Source organism: Rhincodon typus, chromosome 3, assembly GCF_021869965.1.
Source record: "Rhincodon typus isolate 14 chromosome 3, sRhiTyp1.1, whole genome shotgun sequence".
Lineage (NCBI taxonomy): Eukaryota > Metazoa > Chordata > Chondrichthyes > Orectolobiformes > Rhincodontidae > Rhincodon > Rhincodon typus.
This window is the reverse complement of record NC_063334.1, coordinates 59,732,656-59,754,651: the sequence shown is the minus strand read 5'-3', so window position 1 is coordinate 59,754,651 and position 21,996 is coordinate 59,732,656. Positions and strand designations below refer to the sequence as shown.

The window sequence follows — 21,996 nt, the reverse complement described above, 5'->3', positions numbered from 1 at the left end:
TCCTTTAAATAAGGTACCCAGAACTGAACACAATACTGCAAATATGGTCTGACCAATGATTTGTAGAAGTGTAGCACTACTTCCTTGCTTTTTAAACTGGATGCCTCCATTTATAAACCCAAGAGTCCTATAAGCCGCCTTAACTGTTTCAATTTGCCCAGTTTCAGAGAATCATGCACATGAACCTTTGAGGTCCCTCTGCTCCTGTACTCCCCTCAAAGTTGTACCATTGAGCCTGTATTGTCTTTCTGTGTTTCTTCTACCAAAATGCATTACCTCATTTCTTTTCATTGAATTTCATCTGCAAGGTGGCTGCCCATTTAGCCAACTGAAGTTGCTCACCATCATCCTTACAACTCATTATTCTCCCTAGCTTAGTATCAGCTGCAAATTTAGAGATTTTGCTCTCAAAATCCATCCCCAAATCATTTCTATAGATCAGAAAAAGGGTCCCAATACCGATCCCTGGGGAATGCCACCTTCAACTCATCTCTAATCTGAAATATGCCCAGCTATACCTGTCCCCAGGGTTTGTTGCAAAGTTGGGTAGAGTCCTTGTGAATTAAAAGGTAGGATGTTAGAACTTGTTTGTAAAAATAATAGAGGGGAAAGAGTGTGTGACCTTTTAAGAGGTGATGTGCTTTTCTAAGCTTGAAAATTTAAAAAAAAAACAGACTGCAAGCAGCTGCAGATGCACAGATAGTTCTGAAATTGAAGCATATGTATCAATTGGCTGTGTGGTTGGCAACTTAGGCTTGTTTTGTTGTTAAGGCAACCAGCTTGAATATCAGCCAATTAATTTAAACCAGGCCCCAGATAACAAAACCCAGTCAAATTTAAATCTGATGGTGTGGACAACCTAGCACCAATCCGATTATATGAAAATTGACTGGTCATCAAGGGTATATAAGAAGAGAATTTCTGAAAAGCAGTGAGAGCAGACTGTCATTGCAAGATTAAAACTCCGGCTCTCAGCAATCTTCAAGCTTTCTGATTTAAAAGGTACGACGCATTCTTAGCTAATATTCCTGACGCAAGGATTCAACGAAGAAATAATCCCTGACTGAAGTTTTGAGAGTCTAAGTTTTAATTTATTTTTCTTATTACTTTTGTTTATATAAGTGGGACTTTTATTGGAACAGCATGCCATTAGAATTTTTAGTTTGGATTAGTTAGTAAGTAAGAGGATATTGTTTTGGTTTGTTATCAGTTCTGTTAATTTGTTCATTGTTCAAGTTGAATAAATAAATTGTTACTTGTTGGTTATAGAGTGAGTGAAAGAATTTCATTCCATTGAACCTCCTTTATAACAGATTGGGAGATGAAAGGCAGTTTATACCATTTTTCCCATTTCCTTTAGCAAATTGAGGTGAGGCGAGCTTCTCTGGGTGTTTCGGTTTTAATTATCAGAGGGGTTCAATCTCCACTCTGTAACAGGTTCTAAGCATGCACTTTTAGCCTGAGCGACTAAGAGTTTCATGGATAACATGTTTAGAAAGGTGGTTACAATGCAGGTCCAGGAAATTGGTGACCACCAGGCAGACCAAGAGAATTGGTCAGGTAGGGCAGGTGACCTCTCAGGGCAGTGGGAGTGTAAGGGTGGCCAGCCTATTCCCTGAAATGGAAATCAATGTCAAGGAAGGGAGGATCAGACTGTACAGGAGGGGAGGAAGAAGAAAGCCGGAGCGATAGTCATAGGTGGTTCGTTATTTAGGGAACAGGTGTTTCTGTTATCATAGATGTGGCTCCTGGATGGTGTGTTTCCTCCTTGGTGCCAGGGTCGGGGATGTTGCTGAGCAGCTGCAGGGCATCCTGAAGTGCGAGGGTGATAAGTCAGTGGTTGTGATACAGATTGGTGCCAACCACATAGGTACAGTAAGGAATGAGGCCTTGCATCAAGAATTTTGGGAGCTGGGCAGTAGACTAAAGAGCAGGACCACAAAGGTTATAATCTCTGGATAACTCCAGATACCATATGCTATTGAGTTCAGAAATAAGAGAATAGGACAAATGAGTACGTGGCTCAAGAGTTGGTGCAAGGGGGCAGGAGTAAGATTCTGTGATCACTGGGACCATTTCTTCGGACGGTCTACACTGAACCAGAATGGGACGAAAATCCTTGCATATGTGTTTTAGTGCTGTTAGGAGGAATTTAAACCAGTTTTGCAGGGGCAGAAGGGGAAAACAATGTCACTTTAATAGGAACAGAACATACTTTAGCAATAGAAACCAATGGCAGAGTGGTTTCAGCCATATTGAGCTTCAAGGGAGTAAGGTTAGGCTGGATGGTCTCTAATGTGAGGGACATAATGGGCAAGAGCATGGATTGACAAGTGGAATTGCGATGTTGTTGCCGTCACAAGACATGGTGGACGGAGAGGCAGTTCTGGCAACTCAAAATTCTGGTGTGCAGGATATTCAGGCGGGACAGGAGAGGCTATAAAAGAGGGGTGGTCTTGTATGATTAATTAAGAAGTCAGTTAGTGCAGTAAGGAGGGAAAATATCATTGAAGGGTCTTCAGATCAAGTTTTATGGGTATGGCTTGGGAGTAAAACGGGGGTACTCCACACTGCTGGAAGTGTTTTACGGACCACAAACAATTAACGGGCAGTAGAGGAGCAGATATGTACATGATTAAATGAAGTGTGTGAAAACAATCTCGGTAATTATTCTGGAGGACTTCAACTTCCCCCAACATTAGTCGGGATTCTCATAGTGTAAAGGGCTTCGAGTGGACAGATTCCTTTGAATGTGTTCAGGAGAGCTTTTTTATATCAACGTGTAGGAAATCCAATAAAGGATGGTGCATGCTGGACCTAATTCTGGGGGACAAAATTAGACAGGTGTTGGAGGTGATAGTGGGTGAGCACTTTAGTAATAGAGACACAACACAAAATATTTGAATTTTGTTATGGAAGAGGAAAAGGGATGGTATACAAAAAAGGCTTTTGGATTGGTGGAAGGCAGTTTTTATTAAACTAAGGCAGGATCTGGCCAAACGTAGACTGGGCTACTCATGGGCAAATTTCTAGCAAAACAGTGGGGCTGTTCACAATTGAATTGGCAAGAGTACAGGTCCAACAAACTCAGAAAACTGCATTATTTCCTTTTTAAAACTTCTGATTTTAGAAAACGTATTATTGTATATCTATACTTTATTCTGAGAGGTGGCCCTTATTCTTGTGGGCAAAATGGAGGTTTCCTGCCTTTCATAATCTAATGGTCAAAGCATGTCCATGTCTAGAACCTCAACTGGAAAAAGAATTCTTGAGACTGTGGCCATAACAAATTTTTCTGTTAGGTCTGCATTTAAATTATGGATCTCTACTTGTTTATGGCCTCAAGAAGTCTCCTAACTTTTATTCTATAAGTGTCTGCCTGCTTAATCTTTAAAATTATCCCTTATGTTGACTTAATTCTGCTTTGTGGTGATCCTGGTGCTGGAACCTTGGTTAAAAGTACTTCTCTGATTTCCTTACTGTATCCATGGTATCCACTTTCTGTGGTGGCAGTGCTCAATATGAGGTGTAGATGTTCCATTTTTACTTATGGAATTCTTGACCTATTTTCTTGTGTCATTAATTTCAAGATATTTTCCCCTTTCCTAACAGCCTTGTGACTTTTTTCTCTCGTGGAGCTCAATTACAAACACTACCTACAGTTTCTCATTTCCTCATGGAATATTTAACTATCAGGTGTGGTTATTCAGGTTCATGCTGTGTTTTTTTTTCTGTACTTCTTACCTTGCCTGCATTGAAAACTTTAGCCTATCATTCTGTTTCTCCCTTACTGCACTTTCAATCTCTCCGACTGACTGCTTGTTTCTCCATGCATTTGCAGTTGCTGACTGACTATCTGTGAATAGTTCTTAAAGAGCAAGAGAGTCTTTAAAGCTGGAAATTTCTTCTCCTAGGCACATTGGAATTTTTTCACAGTTGTAACTTGTTATTAAGCAATGATGTCCACTGCTTTTTGTGGATAGAAGGATGCTGCCTCAATGCCATATTCTTAAGCTATCTCCATATCCTTGATGCCATTAGTGACTAGAAATCTATAAACTGTCTTGCGCTTATTTAATGTTTGTGCTTCCATAGGTCTTGCTCCATATGAACATAGATTGTTTCAGTATCTTGAGGAGTTGCACATGTTTTTGAGCATTGTGATAGAAGCAGCTGAAGGTGGCTAGGCCTAGAAAATTGTCCTGGGCAACTATTGTAGTGGTATTCTGTGACTGAGAAGATTTGACCTGATTATTCTGTGATTTCCTTGGCTAGATGGCTGCTTTGCAGTGCAGATTGACACTAATAATACAGGTCACTGTGAAAGGATCACCTTCTCAACTTTGCCCCTTGCCCAAGACAGGGTGACCTTTGGATTAAACTCACCCCTCGTAATCTTTCTCTATTAAAAGAGCAACCTTATGGTCCTCTGGGACCATGGTGACTTTTCCCTTACCTATTTACACCAACTTTAAGCAAATCTTTTGGTTCGTTGTGACAACATTATCATTCCCTTTGCCTTTAGTACCATGAAATCATCTTGTCAGTTAATCTCTCCTGTCCTATCACCACTTCTGTTGTTCCTTGCCCGGCCCCTTCTCTTGCTTCAAATCTGATCCATTACTTTCTCCCGCTCCCCTTTATTTCTGAAGAAATGTCCTTTACCTGGAAAATTAATGTTTCTGTCTCAACAGATGCTGCCAAACCTGTGAGTATTACAGCATTATCTGTTTTTAATTGATGGCTTAGGGTTTTAGTACAAATGTGCAAACTCTATTACGTTAGCTTTGAGGATTTCCTTTTTTAATATAGATTTGAAGCAAAGATAAGTACATTGGAAGTGACAGGACTGCCTCAGAACACAGACAAGCCATTGCTGCTTTCTTCAAGGAGTGCTTTGACCGAGAATGAAGAAGTTCTGCTCAGGATCATGTTTGAGACCAATCCGTTGGATGAAAGAGCTGATCAGCGGCTGAAGGCGGAGTCACGTCCACTAGAAATTGTATATGATGCGGTGAGTGAAATGCACATTTGTTCAATGCATTTTAAAGTTATAATTAAAAAGTCATATTTAAGCTATTTTAACTAGTTTTTATCCAGTGTTTTGAGAGAGCATGCATTGAAAAATGCACAGAGGGAGACCATTCAGTTTGTTGTGCCTGAATCAGCTCTTTGGTAGCGCAGTCTACTCAGTCTGACTTCTCTGTTTTTTCCACGATGACCTTTTTTGTTTTTCTTTTAAACCATTAAGAAATTATCCAATACCATTTTCAAGTTTTACTGTTAAATTCTGCTCTCCTTTTGTCAGTGCATTCCAGATCACAATGACTGACCCATTTAAAAACCAAGTTTGTGTCCCATCCCTCTGGGTATTTTTTTTTTACCATAAATCTTAAATTTGTGTTGATTAATTGCTGACCTTTCTGTCACTTGAAATTGTGTCACTTTATTTTCTATATCAAAATACGAAATAACTATGATCCGTAATGGTGATCATAAAACTGGCATAAAAACCAGTCTGTTTCATTCATGACCTTCAGAAAACAAAAACACCTGTCTTTTCAGAGTCTGAGCTGTGTCTGATTTAAGGGCCACAGCAATATGTTTAATTTTTAAATGCCCTCTGAAGTGATTTAGCAAGCCGGTTGCGTTCAAGGTAACAGTTCATAGCCGCCTTCTTAAAGGCTGTTGAGACTGGGCAATAATTGCTGGCCATGTCAATGATGCCCACGTTCTTAATGACTCTGTCAAAATCTTCTCAATCCCTCTCTGCTCCAGGGAGAACAGTCTCTGCTTCTCCAACAAGAACAAATTCACTTTATAGTTATATTTTGCCTTTAATGGGGTCCTAAGATTGTTGAACAAAATATAACAAAGCCACATACAGAGACATTAGAGCAACTCAACAAGTGCCTGAATGAAGAGATAAATTGAGTGTCTTAAAGAATGAAAGAAAGGAAGTGAATCAGATATGGAGAGAGATCCCAGAAGTTGGGGACACAGCTGCCAATGAAAATCAGAGATGCTGAAGAGGCCAGAAATGGAAGAGAGATCTCAAAGTAGTAGTGCTGGTGGCGATTTAGGGATATGGAGAGGTGAGAGCATAGAAGAATTTTAGAATAAATTCGGGAGGTGGTTCTATTAATAGAGAACAGTGGACCTTGAATGGGTGCTTTGCAGATTTTGCTGAATTCCTTCAAACGAGTTGAAGCTGTTCATGGTTATGGAGTCATCACTCTCAAAATATAAACATTTCAGGGCCGAAGTAATTTTCTTGTTAGTCCTTATTGTGTAGGTGGGTTGGAGAGGAATTCTCCAGGATGGTTTTATGTCCCAAATTACTGGGAGTATTTTTCACTTTTATTGATTGTTCTCCCAGGTAATGAAATATTTTGGGTGGGGTGGAAAGTACTGTGATACACAATGTATCACTTTTGGAAGGAATAGATTAGATGGAGTAAGGAATCTTTACTTATTTGTCAATGCTAGTAAGTTAATCAAATATCATTTGCGTTGAAGTTACCCATCCAAACTATAATTTGAGTCATACTTTGTTAAAGGCCAGATTATTGTGTTGGATTATTGTTATCCCATTCATACCAATGTTACTCAGTACTAATACTCCGCAATTTCTACCTTGACATCCCTGGGTAATATCTGATACATTACATCCACACCAGACGGTTGATTGTTTTCACCCCTGCCAGCTTTTAAGTTGTCTCTATCTCTTTTTATCAACTCCCTATTCTATTGCTACACAGGCAGCAGCATCCTCTTTAATGAGGACCAATGCACAAATCTTGGACAATTGTCTCGATTCCAGGGTGTCATTGCAGGAATTTCTTAGGGTAATATGCTAAGCGGAATCATAGAATCCCCACGCTGTGGAAGCAGGCCATTCAGCCCATCAAGTCCATACTGACCATCTGAAGAGCATCCCACCCAGACTGCCTTCCCATGGCTAATCCACCTAGTCTGCACGTCCCTGGACTGTAATGGGCAATTTAGCATGGCCAGTCCGTCTAACCTGCGCATTGTTGGATTGTGGGAGGAAACCCAAGCAGACGTGGGAAGCATATGCAAACTCCACACAGTCTGTTGCCCGAGGCTGGAATTGAACCCAGGTCCTTGGTGCTGTGAGGCAGTAATGCTAACCACTGAGCCATCATGCTGTCCTCTTCAGTTACTACGTCTTCAGTGACCTTCCTTTCATCAAAAGGTCAGATGTGCCGATGTTCACTGATTATAAGATGTTCAGCAACGTTCAAGGCTCCTGTCCAGTACTTGGCCTGTGGCCTAGTATGCCTTGGCATTGTATGTATGCATTTGAATACTACTTAAATGCTATGAGGTTCACTTCTTCTGTTGCCCTTACAGGTAATGAACTTCAGATTCCCAGTCCCCTTTGAATGAAACAGAAATTTCTCACATCCTCTCTAAACCTCCTGCCCCTTACCTTAAATCTATGTCCCTATCATTTATACCTTTAACCAAGGGGAAATGTTCCTCCTTGTTTGCCCTGTCTATGCTTCTTAATTTCAAACATCTCATTCAGGTTTACCCTCCTTCTCCTCTATTCCAATGCAAACAACTCCAGTCTATCCAATCTTTCTTCATAACTGAACCTTTCCAACCTTGTCAGTATCCTGGTAAAACCTCTCTGCATCCTCTCCAGTGCAATAACATCCATCCAATAATGTGGATTCCAGAATTGAACATAATATTCTAGCTGTGGCCTAACCAACGTCTTATACAGTTTAGGCATAACCTCCCTGCTCTTCAACTCTGTGCCTTGGCTAATAAAGGCAAGTATGTTATGCTTCTTAACCACTTTTATTTAGCTGCCCTGCTATCTTAAGTGATCAGTGGATGAGCACACCAAGATCTCTCTCCTCCATACTTCCCAAGTTCCTACTGTTGATGTATTCCTTTGCACTTGGGTAGGCCAAACAAGATATCACCTGAGTGAATGAGTAAACTGTGAAGAGGGCATGCACAGTCAGTGGTAGGGGGGATTGAGGTCTATGAGTCAGTGAAGGAAGATGCCACATGCAATAGTGGAGTAGTAGAATATATAAGCCTCGATGGGAGGTGGGTGCAGTGGCAGAGATAGAATGAGTCAGAGGTATTGGGGTGAAGATGGTGACACTTAACCTGGCAGTGTAGAAAAGATCTTTGGCTTTCAAAGAGCATTTAGCAGCATAGGAAGAGACTGCACTAAACTGAGCGGCAACCTCTGACCTAGTTGGTAGGACCTGATGATGTGGCCTTGTCTGATTGTCATAGACGAAGAGGTTAGGGCTTGGCGGCACTGTCCTATCCTCCAGGTCCCTGTCTGCCAAGCTGCGTGCCAACTTCAACTTATCTCCGTAGTCCAGGACAAATGCCAGAAACTGTGCACGGCAGCTCCGTTGTTGAATAAGTACACAATGGCCTTTTTAAAGATAATGCTGGAGTAAGAATCCAGGATTTTTTTTTTATTTCAAAAACATAATTTATTCATTAAAAATATCTTTATATATACATAGCCACAAATACAGTTCAATTCTCTATGGTAACATGTCAAGTAAACAAATAAACATTGGATTTTGACTATCTCCAAATAAACCAAAGGCATCTCCTACTTGAATCAGACTATATTGATGTATATTTTAGGCACCTTGAGGGTCCAGTAACTGAAGTCTTCCTGCTGAAGTTAAATGGGAGTCCGTTCAGACAATGGTCTTTTCCCCACTGCGACTTGGCAGCAGCTGCCCCAAGCTATAGTGTGTCCCTCAGTATGTGGTCCTGTACCTTGCATTGTGACAGTCTGCAACATTCGGTAGAATTCTGGGAGAATCTCTTTTATTTTCTCATATAAAAAAATTTCAAAACTGTATTCATAAGTATGTATGTATATACCCAGGAACAAAAACAAAGTTGCTGGAAAAGCTCGGCAAGTCTGGCAGCATCTGTGAAGGTAAAAGCAGAGTTAACATTTCGGGTCCAGTGACCCTTCCTCAGAACTGATGGTGGTTGGGAAAACATCAGTTTATATGCCCTAAAATTATTGAACTCCATATTGAGCCCGGAGGGCTGCAGAGTCCCCAAGTGGAAAATGAGGTGTTCTTCCAGCTTGCGTTGAGCTTCAAACTATATATGTTTACAGTCACAAATGCAGTTCGGTTCTGTATAGTAGCATATCAAGGAAATAAAAACATTGGACTTTAATTGTATACAACAAACCAAAGATATTTCTTACACATTCAAGACTATGTTTACATGCATTTGTGGCACTGTGAGGTCTGATAACTGAATGAACCTCCACTTAGCTTTGGCAGATAGATCTCAGACAGTGGTCTTTACCCACTGCGTTTTAGCAGCAGCTGCCCCAAGTTTTAGTGTATCCCTCAGCACGTAGTCCTGGACCTTGGAATGTACCAGTCTGCAACATTTTGTTGGGGTCAACTCCTTGTTCTGAAGACCCACAAGTTTTGGGCAGACCAAAGAGCATCTTGCACTGAGTTGAGGGCCCTCTCAGCACGGGCAATGTTTGTCTCGGAGTGCATCCTGGGGAACAGATCATGGAGCACAGAGTCCTGCATCATGGAGCTGTTCGGGACGACCCTCGACGAAAACCACTGCATCTTTCTGTAGACTTCCTTTGCAAAGGCACATTTTAGAAGGAGAAATGTGACGGTCTCTACCATGCTCCCCCCACCCCAGCCCGCAGCTGCTTTGTGGGCAGCATGAGGTGGCGCAGACAAACCAGGCATACAAAAAGGATCTCACAGGTAGTGTCCTTCTCACCACTAGCTAAGCAGTGCTGAATACTTCCGCTGATGGCGAAGGCAGAAGAATAGACTAATATTAGAGGTGAAGGGTGCCATAGGGTAAAGCACCTCAATGATGTGGGTTTGGCATTGTGTGTGAGAAGCTTTGAGAGATCTCACCAGAGAGAAATACTGCATGAAACTTGATGAAAATGGCACTTAGCTGACTTCTGGGAAGATTCAGCCCTATATTGATAAAATTCTGGAAGATCATATACAAATTAGGGTAGAAAACTGTTTTGAGACCTCTGCTGCAGAAATAGATTGCTGTGAGGCACCAGCTGCTCAAAATATACTTTTGCAAATAGAAGCCTACATTTTTGAAATACTTAGCTGACCGTTGAACTAGCTGAAGCAGAAGAGCTTGTCCTCTCACCCCAAAGCAAGCATTAGTGTCATTCCAGTTTCAGATTTTCATTTTCTTTTTACGTTTTCCATCCCCTCCAGCCACTCCTGCACCTTGATGTACTTACCTGTTGCTCATTTGAAGACTTAATTGGCTGAGTCTTCCATAATGTTTTATCAGTGACCTGCACCTTGATCTGCAGCGTGGTTTCCTCATGGAAATATGAGACCCAATACTGGGGATGTCTCACCCATGAGAAATACTCTCCATTTAAATGGGCAGACCCACAGTACTTCAGCAAAATTCTGAAGTGTTTCTGTATGGGTCGTAGCACAATGCTATCATATTCCTATACATGAAGCTGTGTGTTTAAATTTAGACAACTTGATACTACATTATCGATACGTTCATTCCAACAGAGAACTGTAAATGGGTTAGTCGACTTCTTTCGACCTCCAACAGATGTACAACTGGTAGAACTAACATCGGCTACTTTGATGAAGCTCGAAGAATTCCGTGACAAAACTGCAACTGGTAAGTATCAAAATTGTATTTCTGCAATGGTTTTAATCAGGAAGCTTTTAAAGTAGGGTTGATGAGTTGTTGAATAATTTATAATTTCTTATAATTACAGTAAAATATTGTTTGTTTTTGGAGTATCACCCAAACATATGGAAGTCGAGAATTTGAAAGGAATGAGCTATCCTATTTTTGTTTTAACGTTTTTTAATGGACTTGGATATGAATTATGAGCATAATTTCGAAATTCACTGAAGACAAAGTGTGGAATGTATTTAAGAATAAGAAGACTGATACTAGTGAAATAGCAGATGAATTTCATAATGCAAGTGTGAAGTTTACCTCTAGGTAACAGTGGTCAGAATATGATGGAATTTTATATTTATTTTGAGGGAGGAAAGAGTGAATTCAAGCCTTCTGTTTTAAATTTTAATGTGAGCAATTATGAAAATGCGAAGGCAGAGCGGACTGAGGAAAACTGGACAGTTCTGTTAATGGATGGGTTAGCAGAGATGCAGTGGCAAACATTTAGTTGCTGTTTCAAAAAATGCATTCTAGTGAGAAAAAAAGACCCGAGGGAATAGCGCTCTATTCCTGCCTAAGAGAATTAAAGACAGTTTCAAAGAGGAAATGTACGGTTCTGCAAAGGTGAACGACAGGTTAGAAGATTGATTATAAGGAACAGCAAAGAAATACTAATGGAATACTAAGGAGGGAGAAATTAGAATGTAACAAAAGGTTACCAGAAATATTAAATACATGTTAATATACTCTACAAATTTAAAATGAAAAGGGAATGGAAACTGAGTATTGTTCCTCTGGGGGAAGAATAATGGAAAGTAGAAAATGTTAAATTAAATGAAAGGCTATTTTCTATGTCCTCACTGTAGAGGATTCAAATAATATCAAGTGTTATGGTGCAGAAGGAGACCATTTGGCCCATTGGGTCAATTAAGTGAGCATCATTTACCTGATTCCAATCTCCTGCTTTTTCCCAAACCCTTGCATGTTATTTTTATCCAAATAATCATGAATGTCCTCATGACTGCCTCAGTTGAACCAACCTCCACTGTACTGCTAGGCAGTGCATTCCAGACCCTAACTACTAAGTGGAAAAGTTTTTTTCCCCCCCACTACCCTTACTTCTTTTGCCAATCACCTTTAAATCTATGCCCTTTTGTTCATGTTCCTTTCTATAATTGGGAACAGTTTATCCCTATCTACTCTCTCTAGCCCATTAACGATTTTGAAAGTCTTGATCAGATCCCCCCCTTAGCACCCTTCTGCCCAAAGAGACCAGTCCTGACTTCTTCAATACATCTTCTTAACCGCAGTTCCACATCCCTAGAACCATTTTTGTAAATCGTGACTGCACACACATCAATGTGCTGACATCCTTTCTAGAATCTGGTATGGGGAACTGTATACAGTACCAAAAAGACACATTGCTGGAAAAGCTCAGCAGGTCTGGCAGCATCTGTGAACAGAAATCAGAATTAACGTTTTGGGTCCAGTGACCTGTTCTCAGTACACAATACTCCAGCTGAGTTCTAACAAATTCAAGCTCACTCCCTTGCTCTTTTACTCTATGCTCCGAACAATAAAACTGAAGAATCTTTTATGCTTTATTTCTTTCTTCCAACTGTGCTGCCACTTCCGTATGTGCTCCCACATTCCTGTGCTCCTGCACCACCCCCTTTATTGGTATTACCTTTCAATGCTGTTCCTACTAAAATTTATCATCTCCTACTTCCCTGCATTGAATAGCATATGCCACCTGACCTTCCACTCCAACTTGTCTGTGGCCCTTTGGAGTTCCACACTGTCGTTCTCTTGGTTTACAATACTTCGAAGTTCAGTGCCTTCTGCCAACTTAGAAATTGTCTCCTGTACACCAAAATCCAAATGATTAACACATATTGGGAAAAGCAAAGTTCCTAATACCGGTCTGTGGAGAATGCAACTATGAAGCCGCCTTCCAGTATGAAAAATATCCATTGCATGTTACTCTGTTTCCTGTTGCTGAGCTAATTTTGTATCCACATTTCTCTTGATATCTTTTATACCATGATCTGTAACATTCCTCAAGTCTGTTGTATGGGACTGTATCAAATGCCGTCTGAAAATTCATGTACATCACATCAACAGCGTGACTCTCATCAAGCCTTTCCGTTACCAGTTTAAAAAAAAGTTAGTTAAACATGATTTTCATTTCAAATTCCATGCTAATTATTCCTGATCAAACCACCTTTTTGCATGTGACTGCTAATTTCATCCCGGTTAATTGTTTCTAGAAATTTCCCTACCAATGAAGTCCGTTTGACTGGTTCCAAACATCTCAGAAATAATCGTGAATCAAAAGGTAAAAGGGAAAGAGGTACTTAAACTTATTGACATCACTAGGAAAGGGTACAGAAAAGTTTCTAGCTCTAAATGCTGTCAAGTCCCCAAGTCCTGATGGACTTTATTCAAAGATCTTAAAAGAAGTGGTTCCTAAGAGAGTTGATGCATTGGTTTTAATTTTCCAAAATTCTGTAGATTCTGGAGAGGTCCTATCAGATTAGAAGTAGTGATGTAATGATTCTAATCAGGAAAGGAAGGAAGAAGACTGAAAACCGGAAACTGCAGGCCAGTTAGCTTAGATCTGTCATGAGAAAATTTTGGAATATTTTAGCAAGTATCAGTGCAATGCCAATATTATTTTGTGAAAAGGAATCATGTTTGATTAATTTAGGAGCATAGGAACAGGAGTCGATTGTTCAGCCTGCTGAGCCTGCGCTGCCATTCAGTACAACTATGACTAATTGAATGGTTCGGTGCTTTTTTACCCACATTATCTTCATAACCCTTTACACCACCGATAGGCAAAATTTGCCTATGTTTTACTTTAAATATATTCAAGACTGAGCTTCCACAGCCCTTTGGGATAGAGAATGCCAAAGATTCACCACACTCTGAGTAAAAGTATTTCTCTTAACCATGATCATAATTTTAAAATTATTCCCCCTTGTTCTAAACTCCCTAACCAAGAAAAACATCTTGTATGCATCTACTCTGTCTATCCCTTTCATTTATTACAATTATTTGAGGAAGGAAGGAAACAAAATGGGCAAGAGGGAACCTGAAAAAATACGCTGTACTTGGATTTTCAGAATATATTGGACAAGATGTCAGGACATGGGGTTAATCTGTTTGGTGTAGATGGAGGATTGGTTAGCTCATGAGACACCAGAATGCATAAATGGGTAATTTTCAAGTTTTCAAGGTGTGTTAAGTGGCGTGCAATAGGGATACGTGCTGGGTCCTTAATTGTTTGAGTCCCTAGCATTGACCGCGATGTACCAGTTGAGACCGAATCATTGTTTTTTTTTTTTTAAGGGTCAGTATAATTTCTCCCTGCTTTTGTACTCTGTACCTAATTAATACCCAGAATCCCCTGTGGTATTTTAATCTCTCTGTTAAGCTGCCCTGCCGGTTTCAAGTTTATGTCCACATATCTTCAGGTCTCTCAATTGCTGCACCCCTTTTTCGAAATATAGCCTTAATTTTAGATTGCCTTTCCAATTCTTCATACCGAAATATGCCGTTGCACTGTTTGCATGAAATCTCATCTGCCATGTGTCTATCATTACACTAATCTTTCTACATCCTCTTGAAATTTTTAATAATTTTCCTCTCAATGCTTCAGTCCTTTCCAAAGCTTCCAAGTTTTGTAACTGTTAACAATTGTCAATTGCATTGAAGTCCCTGTCAAGAGAAACAGTGGTCCTAGTACTGGTCCCTGGGGAACCCAATTTGCCTTCACCAAATATGTAATTGTCCAAGTGACTGTAAATTACATCCCAGATCTTTGCAAAACCATTCCCACCATAGAGAAGATAAATTGAATAGCCTATATTTCTGGGTTAATCCTATCTATTGCATGAGAATATGACATTTGCAATTCTCCAGTCCTGTCACATCACTCCCTTGTCTGAAGATAATTTGAAGAATCCTGCCTGTACCTCCACTATTTGAAATTATTGCTTTGTGTCTTAGTGACTTACCAACTTGGTGTAGCCAGTCTTTTTGGTACTGCCTTTTTATTAATTTTTAGCCCATCCATTATTTCATTCATCTTGTCTTTTATGATAATTTCACATGGATAAATATGGACTTTATTAGCCATGTCCTCTACCTCTAATTTATATCTCCTTTTTGGTACCCAGTCAGCAACCACCCCCCCCCCCCCCCCCTTCCAAACTTACTAATGTTTTGCTAAAACATGTATGTAGAAGACTTGGGGTTTTTTGTTAGCTGCAGGCCTCTTGTGTTCCTCTTAGCTCTGTCAATTCCTTTTTACACCTATCCTCTGAACCTTCTATATTCATCCACGTTCCTCATATGTTCCATCAAATTATATTTGTCATATGTACACTCTTCTGCTTCATCTTACTCTACCTTTTGCATCATTCATAGAGCCCTGACATTTTTTGCTGTATCTTTTCCCTTGTGTGAATGTATGTTTCCTCTTCACAAGCAGGCCAAATTATTGCTGCTTATCAGCCTCTGACTCCAATTTACCTGGGTCAGATCCTCAAGCTAACACTATTCGTCAGTGCCTGCTGCGGAAGAGACCACCCTTGACTAATCAGTCTCTGCAGCCACAAGAGTGTTCAGTCCAGAAGAGCCATACGTTCTGGATACAGTCCATTCTCTACCGAGAAGCATATCTGTTTTCACTCCTTTTGGAGTTTTTTTTCGACACTCTCATTCTCATTCTAATTGTCCCTTCCATTAATAATCTAAAATGTATGATGTTAAGATCACTGTTCCTTAAATTTTCCCTGACTGACATGATCCCTTGGCCCATCTCATTTCCCAAACCATATCCAGCACATTATCAAAGAAAAACAGAAAATGATGGAAATACACAGCAAATCTCAATTCCTGTGGGAAGAGAAACAGTTAGTGTTTTTTTTCTTGGGGGTTGGGGGGAATAATCAGCAATGCCACCATCATACTCCAAGTCCCCATTATCACAATGGCAAGTTGCTCTGTGTTCCAGAACCTCCTTTAATTATTTTGAAAATTTTCTCAAATATCTGTCCCATTAGTTGATGTCTTATACCACTTCCTCCTCTTTCTTAACTTGAATCAAATAGATTGTAACTGATCTCATTTCATCCGGTGATCTCCGCTCCTCCGCTTCCAAGCTAATAGTCCCCCAACGCTGCACAGCTTGTTTCTACCTCCTGCCAAAAATCCACAAACAGGACTGCCTGAGCAGACCCATTGTTTCAGCCTGTTCGTGCCCCACAGAACTCATCTTTTCTTACCTTGACTCAGTCTCCTCCCCCCGGTCCAATCCCTGCCTACATGTATCCATAATTCCTCTGATGCCTTACGTCGGCTTCAAAACTTCCAGTTTACTGGTTCCAGCCACCACCTCTTTACCATGGACGTGCAATCTCTTTACATGTCCATTCCCCACCAGGAGAGTCTTAGGGCTCTCCGCTTCTTCCTGGAGCAAAGACCTGAACCATCCCCACCCACCACCACCCTCCTCTGCTTGGCCGAGCTCGTCCTCACCCTCAACAACTTCTCTTCTAACTCCTCTCATTTTCTTCAGGTAACAGGCGTTGCCATGGGTACCTGCATGGGCCCTAATTATGCCTGTCTCTTCATGGGGTACGTAGAACATTCCTTGTTCCAGTCCTATTCCGTCCCCACCCACAACTCTTTCTCTGAAACATCGATGATATCATCGGTGCTGCTTCCCTCTCCTGTCTGGAATTGGAAAACTTCATCAATTTCGCCTCCAATTTCCACCCTGCCATCACTTTCACCTGCTCTATCTCTGCCTCCTCCTTTCCCTTCCTCGACATTCCTGTTTCCATTTTTGGAGGGATAGACTGGCCACTAATATCTACTACAAACCCACTGACTCCCACAGCTATCTGAACTATACATCCTCACACCCTGCTTCCTGTAAAGACTCTATCCCATTCTCTCAGTTCCTCCGTCTCCATCGCATATGTTCAGATGAGGCCAACTTCAACAAGGGAGCCTCGGAAATGTCCACCTTTTTCCTCAACCGAGCATTCCCCACCTCCGTGGTTGACAGGGCCCTTAACCAGGACCGACCCATCTCCTGCACTTCCGCCCTCACCCCTTCTCTTCCTTCCCGCAACAGTGATAGGGTTCCCCTTATCCTCACCTACCATCCCACCAGCTTCCACAGTCAGAACATCATCAGACGCCATTTCCACCACCTCCAGCGAGATGCCATCACCAGACACCACCTCCCCTCCCTTGTCCGCCTTCCGCAGGGACCGTTCCCTCCAGGACACCCCGGTCCACACTTCCTTCACCCCCAACACCTCCCCACAGCCCTACGGCACCTTCCCTTGTAACTGGTGAAGGTGCAACACCTGCCCATTTACCTCCTCCCTCCCCAGTATCCAAGGGCCTAAACATACCTTCCAGATGAAGCAACACTTCACCTGCACTTCCCAGAATCTAGTCTACTGCAGTCACTGCTCACAATGTGGTCACCTCTACATTGGGGAAATGAAGCGTAGACTTGGCGACCACTTCGCAGAACACCTTTTGCGAACATCTATGTCCTGCTCGCAAAAAAGACCCTGAACTACTTGTTGCCTGCCACTTCAATGCACCACCCTGCTCCCTGGCCAACAACTCTGTCTCTGGCTTCCTGCAGTGTTCCAGCAAAGCCCAACGCAAGCTGGAGGAACAACACCTCATTTTCCGCTTGGGGACCCTACAGCCCTCTGGACTCAATATTGACTTCAAAAATTTTAGGGCCTAAACTCTCCCATGTCCCAGCCCCCTACCCCACATACCAGGACTTGTTACCACATAGCCTGCCATCGCATACCCCCTGTTGTTGGTCACTAACAGTCCTCATTAACAACTGTTCACCCTCCCAGCCTGATCGTTAGCAACTACTTTGTCTGTCCACCTAGCTCTCTCTTAGGATAGAGCCCAATCTTTTACTCCCTACCCCACCCACCTCCCTTTTTTCTGCATATAAACTGACGTTTTCCCAGCCACCACCAGTCCTGAGGAAGGGTCACTGGACCTGAAACATTAACTCTGTTTTTTCCTTCACAGGTGCTGCCGGACCTGCTGAGCTTTTCCAGCAACTTTGTTTTTGTTAGATTATGTCCTTAATCTTTCCAGCATATCCCATCTCATATTGTGTTGTAAATTCTCCTGAATCAGTGTATAACCCTTCTTCCTTTCACTTTTTGTTTCTGAATACCTTGGATTCCTCCATCCCTGATAAATGGATTGAAGTGGTTTCTTTAGTTCTCAAATTATTTGAATAAATATTGAGGTAGAATATTTGCTCCATGAAAGTGAAATTGTGCCTGACTAATTTTAGTGATTTTTGAGGAAGCCTCAACCAGAGTAGATAGAGGGGAACCAGTAGATATGTTGTATTTGGACTTCCAGAAGGCATTCGACAAGGTACTTGACAAAAGGTTAAGTCATATTATAAGAGCCTGTGGTATTTGAGATGGCATAAATAGAGAATTGGCTAAAGGGCAGGAAGCAGCAAGTAGGGATAAAGGGTTCTTTTTCAGATGGCAACCAGTGACCGGGGGCTGGCTCTGGTATCAGTGCTTGGACCGCAAATATTTACAATATATATTTGTGATTTGGAGGAAGGAAGTGAATGCAATGTAGCCAAATTTTCAGATGAGACAAAAATAAGTGGAAAGGCAGGTTGAGAGAGGGATACAAACACTTCAGAGTGCACGATTGATTGGGTAAGTAAATGAGCAAAATTTGGCAATGGAGTATAAAATGGGGAAACGTGAACATTTTGGAAGGGGGATCTAAAAGTATTTTAAAATGGAGAAAAGCTGCAACAGAGTGACTAGGGTTACTTGTGCATGAAACACAGAAAACTGGCATACAGTTACAGCACGTAATCAGGAAGGCTAATGAAATGTTGACCCTCGTTTCAAAGAAGTTTAAGAGTAGGGAAGTCTTAATGCAACTGTGCAAAGTGCTGGTGAGACAACATCTGGAGTACTGTTAGTAGTTTTGGTCCCCAAATATAAGAAAAGATATTTCACCAGAGGCAGTTTAGAGAAGGTTCACAAGGGTGACCCATGGTATGGAGGGCTTGACTTATGAGCAAAGGCTAAATAGATTGGGGCTGTACTTTTTACAATTTAGAAGAATGAGAAGTGATCTAAACGAAAACGTAAGATTCAGAAAGGGCTTTAACAGGGTAAATGTCGAGAGGATGCTTCCCCTTGTGGGAGTTGTAGGACCAGGAGACATTATCTCAGACTTAAGGTACCAATTTAAGACAGATGAGGAGGGGTTGAGAGACTTTGGAACCAAGTCCTTGTACTTATACAATGCCTTGGCCCCATTAAATGGCAGAGCAGGTTCAAGGGATCAAAATGCCCTACTTTTGTTCTGATTTCTTATTGTCTTATGGCTTAGGATTGAACATTATTTTGCAATCTTTGAAAATACTTATGATCTTTTTAATAGTGGTAAATAATGATATCTTTGAGAACATAGAAGCAAAACTCATGTGTTTATGTCAACTCCAGAGGAATCAATTTTTATAATGAGACATTTTAATCCTCTTAGCTATCACCAAGAAAATATATTTATATTTTATTTAACAAATAATGGGAAATAAATTCTTACAGTATTGTGTTACATCATCCTTGTTTTTGTTTTCTTGATGTGCAGTTAATATTTCGACATGTATTATGGGATGGCATAAATAAGCATTCACTTTTGTGCCTTGCAATCTAGACGTAATTCTGCTTTCAATTCATGTTCAGTAATTATTGACATTCTTTTCTTGTGCTGAATCTCTGACACTGAATCTTGAACAGCCAGTTAATGTAGGGTAAAACTGAAGAGCCAAATTGCAGAACTTAACATTTATATATCGAAACTACTATTTTAAGAGTACGAGAACAGCTATTGTTGTAAAAGTTCTTGAAGTATCTTTGTAATTTTCAGGCAGTAATCATTCTTTTGACTAGTGTAGACTGTTGACTGGACTGTAGGTAACATTACACAAATTTTCCCAAGGTAGGAATGTAGAACATGTACCTTTTTCTGGCTGGATAAACATTCTTGCATTTAGTCATATCAATGTATTTTTTAAAAAAGTAAACATGATCTCATTAAAGATTGCCCACTTATTGTATTCATGAGATATTAATACATTTTGTGCTATTTACAGGCTTAATGTACATTATTGAGACACAGAAAGTCCTGGACTTAAAAGTGAATCTCATGGCTTCTTACGTCATTATTCCACAGAATGGTTTTTTTGATAAATCTGCCAGCTTATTGGTTCTTGATCTTGGTAATTTGAAGGTAAGTTTATAAAGTGACAGGATTGTCTGAATGTTACGTAATTAAAATCATATTAAAAGTTGTTTATCTATTCATATCCACTGATTAGACACATACATAGAAAAGGAACAAAAATTCTATTATGGCAAATGTCTAAAGCCTCACTAAGTTCTTGGAGTGAAAACAAGTGTCAATTTATTTGGCCTAACTGTATATAATGCATTGTGTAGTTACAGAAAAAAGATAATCTGAGTTCACCGTGCTTCATTTGGATTAACCTTTTGATCTTAAAGTATGCCCAACAGTATCACCTGGAATGATAGAAATACATTATCTGAATGGTATTGATAGATTATATGTCTGTTTTAAAAATACCCTTCTGCCTAATGAAATAACTGATTTCTTGATATCTTCATTTAAACCATCAACAATGCTTCTTTTAACATTTAGTGTGTCCAGAAAAATGTACTACTTTAGTATGTCTCTCATTTTAGTTTCAATGGGACAATTCTGTTATTTAAAAGTCAAAAGTAAAACTGCAGTCCACAGTGCTGCTGGTATGTCAGCTCTTGTCCAGTACTTAGAACTGTTAAATCTTTGCTTTTAAGGGTCCTCTTGTGGCACAGTGGTAATGGCCTTACCCCTGGACTAAGGCCCAGGTTCAAGTCCCACATGCTCTAGAGATGTGTCATAACATCTCTGAACGGATTGATTACAAAATTAGGCTAAATAAAAATTTAGAAAAAAGCCTTTGTATTTAGGACTCCTGTGATACATTGGTAGTGTCCCTACTTCTGAGCTAGGAAAGCTGGGTTCAAGTCCCATTTGTTCCAGAAGTTGATTAAAACATCTATGTCTGGATTTGGCGTCAGTGGAATCAATCTTTGTCCCCACTCCTGATAACCATCCAGGGGACCCTGCACAAACTATGTAACTTTGGTAACAATTAGTCAGGTTCCATTGCAATGGCTTTTGGTGCAAGCTAAGGTTATTATTAAAACCATCACCTGTGGCATGGTGCCCCTGCGTGTGCTGGACACAGATTGGCAGTGCCATGTCACTACAATGTGACAAAATGAACCTTATCCATATTTTCTATTTTAAAAAAAGTCCTTTGTTGCACAGCAGTTGTATCCCTACCTTTGAAACAGGAGACCCGAGTTCAAGTCCCATCTGCAGAGGGGTGTATAATTCCTGAACAGATTGGTTAGATATCTAAAACCCTGGGATACAGTCAACTGACTGTTGCACTGAGGAGGTATTATCTTGTACTTTTGAATAAAATATGAAACTAATGTTTTACCTATCTTTAGGAGGACAGTTCTTCTTAAAAGCACTTTGGGTGTGTCTAACTCCAAGGATTACAGTGGTTCAAGATCACCATCACCTCAAGGACAATTGGGTATTCAGAGTTTTAAAGAAAACAGCGCAGTTAATGATGCCCACAGCGCATGACCAGATTTTTTTTAAAAATCCCAAGGCAGGATATCCTATTCGTCAGATGTCACTTATAACATTCTTTGATTCATCAGTGGATATGTTAAAACATTAGTTAAGTTTGGATAGTCAGTAATGGCAATATCCATCAATCAAAATGAGACAATATAGCAGCAAAGCAGTTAATATAAATGGGTGATTTGTGCATTTGTGTGTATACATTTATAAAAACTTGGCTCAGGCTTTCACACAAGCTTTTGTGTATTGCTGAATGTGCTATGAACCAGTACAGTTAAGAATATAATTTTAAAAATATATAAATATTCTTAAAGTATTCATTTACATATTTGAGTTGTAACTTGGTGTAGTTTGATCGTTACAGATTGGTTGTTGTCAACATTCATTTGCTAGAGATGATGGGAATCAACTTCAGAATTTGGCTAAGTCAGATGACAGAATCTGCATTTTTATTGGCTGAACATCCAATTCTAGAAAGGCAAAGTTTTTCCTGGGAGCTACATGTGTAGTTGCTCC

The 21,996-nt window shown here is 40.4% G+C and overlaps 1 protein-coding gene across 1 annotated transcript in view; it reads left to right on the top strand.

Annotated features, from left to right (window-relative positions):
- vps13a (vacuolar protein sorting 13 homolog A) overlaps positions 1-21,996 on the top strand; it is a 330,557-nt gene that overhangs the window by 86,113 nt on the left and 222,448 nt on the right. Inside the window, exons 18-20 of the mRNA XM_048593475.1 lie at positions 4,813-5,014; positions 10,578-10,692; positions 19,910-20,046. Coding sequence (XP_048449432.1) covers positions 4,813-5,014; positions 10,578-10,692; positions 19,910-20,046 — 454 coding nt within the window. The remainder of the gene's footprint in view (positions 1-4,812; positions 5,015-10,577; positions 10,693-19,909; positions 20,047-21,996) is intronic.